The sequence below is a fragment of the Fragaria vesca genome, linkage group LG3, assembly GCF_000184155.1.
Source record: "Fragaria vesca subsp. vesca linkage group LG3, FraVesHawaii_1.0, whole genome shotgun sequence".
NCBI classification, from domain to species: Eukaryota; Viridiplantae; Streptophyta; class Magnoliopsida; order Rosales; family Rosaceae; genus Fragaria; species Fragaria vesca.
Window position 1 is genome coordinate 8,697,132 of NC_020493.1, and position 5,693 is coordinate 8,702,824.

The 5,693-nt window shown below is 42.0% G+C and overlaps 1 protein-coding gene across 1 annotated transcript; it reads left to right on the forward strand.

Annotated features, from left to right (window-relative positions):
* Window positions 1-2,268: 2,268 nt before the first annotated feature.
* Window positions 2,269-3,911, forward strand: LOC101299360 (arogenate dehydratase/prephenate dehydratase 6, chloroplastic-like). Its single transcript, XM_004293987.1, has one exon. It carries the CDS (start codon window positions 2,347-2,349, stop codon window positions 3,601-3,603), a length of 1,257 nt encoding a protein of 418 aa, XP_004294035.1. The 5' UTR covers window positions 2,269-2,346; the 3' UTR covers window positions 3,604-3,911.
* The last annotated feature ends 1,782 nt before the right edge of the window (window positions 3,912-5,693 follow it).

Genomic DNA, 5,693 nt, shown 5'->3' on the forward strand with positions numbered 1-5,693 from the left:
GTTTTTTTTTCCCCCTTTAATAATTGATGGATGTTTTTGTAATTAAACATACCTATAAAATCTGGTATGAAATATAAAATATCAGAGATGTGTATTAAGAGATTAGAGGTGTGTATTTAAAATTTCTCTTATCCGATTAGGTTGGGTGTAAGACGAGAAAACATAAACATGCAACCTCTCTCTCTAACATGTAAAGAGAGAAAGTAGATATGAGAAAATTTTCCCTCCCCCTTCCCTTCTGCCCCAATACTTGGTCATTTCCGGATCTAGATTAAGGGTTTAAGGGTTGGGGGAGGTCCCTTTTCATCCTTTTCAACAGTTTTTTGTTTCTTCCCTCACATGTGTGATGGTTTTTCCCCTTTGTGGCTATCTCTGGCTTATGTCCAGCAATATTCTGGCTTCGTTCAAATCGGGCGGAACTTGTTCCTCATCTTTCCTTTTCTTTTGTAATCTATGTCAAACAATCTCATATCTTTTCAAATCTGATTTTATCCAATCCCATATCAATTCTTCTCCTCTCAATTCCAAAATCCATGAAAGCTTTGGTGGCTGCGATGATAAAGTGCAAAGCACTTACTGATTTGAGTATGGGTGCTCACGCATGGGTTCACCATCCCCCATTCTCCATGATTTGGTTCTCGGCTCTTGTTCTTGCTCTTAGACCTCCTTCCGCAGTCATGCCACTCTCTTGGTTTGGGTCTTTTGGATGAAGAAGATGATGCTTGGATTGTTGGGTTACTTCTAATTTGTATTTTGAGATTTGTTTGTCATCGGTTATACGACATGAAATTTCTTAGTTACTGCTTCCGACAACTCATCGGCGGCTGCGGCTCTATATGGTCGACGGCGGGTGATGGCTTGCAGTACTAAGTTTTTTGCATTGGTTTGAGCTTGTTTCTTTGGCCCTTAGTTTTCAGTTGTATTTTAGTTATGGTAATATTTGCTCTTGCTATTTTTGTGTGGAAGTAGTTACGAATTAATCCATTTAGTTTCTTTTAATCAGATCAGACCGTAGTTTGGGCTGGTATGTACATCGTCCTTAATGAAATCCTTTCATTTCCCAAAAAAAAAAAAAATCTAAATGGAATTCATTAAACCATCATGCAGAACAAAATTTACCAAGTATAACCGCAATATTTACACATGAGCCTTCTAAAAGGACAATATCGGAGCTACGAACTCTCCAGTAGAGAGTGGGACAATGGATAATATGAACCTGAAAGGACGAGCTTGCTACCGTCAAACCCTTTTCCCTCTCCCTCTCATAGGTAATGTTATCTCTGATAGGTATTATAGCCTCCTCGGGCATTTGATTGTCCCATTTGTTTTGCCTGTACGCCATTACAAGGATTTGAGATTCGATTGAGATTTTCCCATTGGGCACATTGGGCATGACCTTTTCCACTTTCAGTCCATGCCGGATTGGCTTTTACACACGTCTCCATTTCCCTCTTCGTTCCCCTCGTAATAGCCACACATTTCCATCTCATTTCTCATATATGGTAAAATGGTAAAACCCTCTGCCAACCCTTACCAACCGTTGAACTTTCCCTAAAGGAAAAATATCTGAAATCACCCACCAACCTCATATCTGAGCAATCATCAAAGAACAAAAAAAAAAAACCTCATATCTGAGGATTTCTTATTTTGATCAAATTATATGTGAGGACTTTTTTCCCCCGTATTTTGTTTCAAGTCGCAAACTAAAACCACTCCAAACACTTAATTCATCGTCATTCAGGTTCATTTTTTGGGCCATGTCGTATGTATTGCGAGTATATATTATTGATTATCTAATTTATTAACTACATCTTGAAAAACAAATAATTTTCCATAATCTTTAAATAAAAATCATAATAAAATTTATATCTAACCCTTAAGCATAAGTTTCCTGGTCAGTTACTTGATACGTCATGCTGCTGCATAAAAATTCTGATCCCAATTTATAATCTTCCTTTATTTTAATTTTGCTTTCCAAATCTCCCCATTTGACAAACCCAAGTACCAAACCAAACATAGCCTTGAGCTAAATAATAGTTTATATAGAAAAGAATTGAGAAAAATATTAGAGTGGGGATGGTGAGGTGAGCGAGGGTAGGTGTGAGCTTGACCAAACCATCTCCTCATCTCACACACACACACAGCACAACAGACTATCCCTTCCTCTCCCCCAAAGACCCGTCTACTCCTCTCTTCTCCGTTCTCTCTCTCAATATATAAACCCTTCCCAACCTCCTTTCCTCTCTCAGCTTGACGTTCCCTCAGAACACCAAGCTTCGCTCTTCTCCTCTTCTTCTCCATTTCTCAATCTTTTCTTTTATTTCCATCCACCTCCCCTTCTCCACCATGCAGGCTCTTTTACCACCTAATAAGCCCTACATTCGGGTCGCCCCGACCCGCCTCCCCGTCCAATGTGCCTACCGCTCCGACTCCCTCAACTTCCACAACTCCGTCGGCTCTAGCCGATCCGACTGGCAGAGCTCCTGCGCCATTCTCGCCAGCAAGGTCGTCTCCTCCAAGCACCAGCACTCCGAAAAACCCGGAAGCTCCGACAACCACGTCGCCGCCGTCAACGGCCACAAGACCTCCGTTGACCTCGACCTCGTCCCCATCGAGAAGCTCTCCCCCTCCTCCGATGACAAGCCCGCGTCCCCTCCTCCCAAGGCCCTCACCATCACCGACCTCTCCCCGGCCCCCATGCACGGCGCTCAGCTCCGCGTCGCTTACCAGGGCGTCCCCGGCGCGTACTCCGAAGCCGCCGCCGGGAAAGCCTACCCGAACTGCGAGGCCATTCCCTGCGACCAGTTCGAAGTGGCTTTCCAGGCCGTGGAGCTCTGGATCGCCGACCGGGCTGTTTTGCCGATTGAAAACTCCCTCGGCGGCTCAATCCACCGGAATTACGACCTCCTCCTCCGTCACCGCCTCCACATCGTCGGCGAGGTCCAGCTACCCGTCCACCACTGCCTGTTGGCTCTCCCGGGGGTCCGGAAAGACTACTTGACCCGAGTCATCTCCCACCCCCAGGCCCTGGCCCAGTGCGAGCTCACTTTAACCAAGCTCGGCCTCAACGTCGCTCGCGAGGCCGTCGACGACACCGCCGGCGCCGCCGAGTTCATCGCCGCGAACAACCTCCGCGACACGGCGGCGATAGCCAGCGCACGCGCCGCGGATCTCTACGGGCTGAACATACTGGCCGACGGGATCCAGGACGACTCGAGCAACGTGACCCGGTTCGTGATGCTGGCCCGGGAGCCCATCATTCCCCGGACGGACCGGCCCTTCAAGACGAGCATCGTCTTCGCGCACGACAAAGGCACGTCGGTGCTGTTCAAGGTCCTATCGGCGTTCGCGTTCCGGAACATCAGCCTGACCAAGATCGAGTCGCGGCCGCATCGCAACCGTCCGATCAGGCTCGTCAGCGATTCCAACGAAGGGACGGCGAAGCACTTCGAGTACCTGTTTTACGTGGACTTCGATGCGTCCATGGCGGAGGTGAGGGCTCAGAACGCGTTGGCGGAGGTGCAGGAGTTCACGTCTTTCTTGAGGGTGCTTGGGAGCTACCCCATGGATATGACCCCTTGGTGTCCTTCGCGGGGTGACTAGCTGTTATTTCTTTCTTTATTAGGCCCCTCTCCGCAAATTATTACCATACTCAAAGACCAATGGGAAAATTAATTTCGATTTTCTCATTCACTTTCTTTACTTTTTTTTAATATTTATTTTTCCTTTTTTTATTTTAATGGACTCTCACATCCATAAAATCCGAAAATCCACCACTAAAGGAAAAGGAATTTGTTGTTGGGTAAATATATTTATTTGGAGTACATTTTTTAGTGGAAAGAAATTGTGGGTGTTGCTTTACCTGTAAGAAATGTAAATAATCAAGTCTGCATATTGAGATCATTTTGACCAATTCCTTCTTGGCTTTGGTTCTTTTTTTCTTTTCATCTGTTACAAATAATGTTGGGTTTCTTTCAAATTTGGTGAACTTTGTGGTTGCCAAGCAAGGTTGATACATGCTTATAAGTGACCAATTGTTCTGTTATCGGTCATTCATGGGATGCAATATTGTCCCTTAGGAAATGTCTTTCAGCTTTCAATCATATAACTTGTTTATGATTGTATTAAGCAACATGTTTTGCATGTTCACTAAGTGTGTCGTTAGTTACGCTCGAACGAACTTGTTTGGTTTAGAATTTATTAAAGAATCAAAAAGTCGAAAACAATTTATTCTGATTTTATGAGAGTAATGAAGTATCTATGTTTTGTTGAGCATGTTACGATCACATGTTTGCCACCAATAGCATTAAGTTGGATCCTTGGAATCTGCCTTTGGCATTTTTGAAAGGATTCCGCTCATTTGGCAAAACAAGAAACATACCCAAATGTCAATGAGAAAGTTAGGTAAGATGAGTGTTGCTTGTGTTCTACCACTCGGTTGTCACTTGTCACATTGTGTTATAAGTTTAACCTAGTTGGTTGATATATCTCATTGTCCAAGTTAGCACAAGCCTACTTCTTATACTAATTTGGTAACTTCGTATCTGTTTACTCGCAATGTAATATCTCTATGTTCAGCTAAAATGATCAAAGTCATTAAAGGTTTGGTAGAAATCCTATAGCTCGGGACATGGAGGAAAAACGAAGACAAACTCCGTATGCCAATCTAATGAGAAAATGAAAATTTATGCACATATGGTACTTCATATTTTGTATGGTTCACTGAAAAGGACAAAAAAATCAAATCAAACTTTCTAAAATCAAAATATGATGATAATTAAATATTTAAATTTACTCGGTAAATTTTGTACGTACAATTCAGATCGATTATTATTTAATAGTGGAAAAAAATTTCGAATAGAATTGAGGGAAAAAGTTTCGAAAAATGTGTCCGCTAATTAGAGTTGAGGGAAATAATATTATCGGACAATTAGAATTTAATTGTCTTCCGTTTTGATGAGGAATATCTAAGATTTTATTGCAATGATTAAATTGACAATCGAGAATTGGTCGGTTAGACAAATTTATTGATCGATCTTCTTGAATGAAAACCCTTCATATGTATGATGGTGAGATTAACAAAGTTTTTCTAAGTTCCATCATTATTATAGAGTGGTAGTAGATCGAGTTAACCATGCCAAGTAGATTCGAGAATTGATCGGAATGTTTGGAGAAGCTCGTGCTTGAGTTGGGTTTGTTCAAATTGCTTTGGTTGATTTCAGGTATGTTTTGCTCTCACCAACCAAAACCGAGTGCAAGGCGTCAGTCTAAGCTTTGATATGAAGCTAGTGCCCGACATCAAGTCAAGTCCAACATACACATAAGCTAGAGACTTTGATATTCTTGCTTCTATACACACTAACCAAACCAACCAAGTTGAGTTTGAACACCATCAATATACCGCAGATAGCATCATGTATACACTTAATCTTTTCATCGGATAATGTAATAGCACTAATTTTTTTTAATGTCAACGAAATTTTCTAACGAATCATCGATCTGTGAACAAATTTGTTGAGCTAGACGTTTCAACTATAAAATACTTGATTGGTTTTAGAAAAAAAACAATGCTATATTCAGGTGATTATCTCAAAATTGTGGTACTTGTTGTGTTGATCTCAATAAAATGACGAAGGCTTAGCATAGTTATTGCTTGAAAATGCTATATAAAAGGGATATTGAGGTAGTTCATG

Coding starts and splice junctions, on each gene's coding strand:
- LOC101299360 (XM_004293987.1), top strand. CDS start 2,347: ATGCAGGCTCTTTTACCACCTAATAAGCCCTACATTCGGGTCGCCCCG.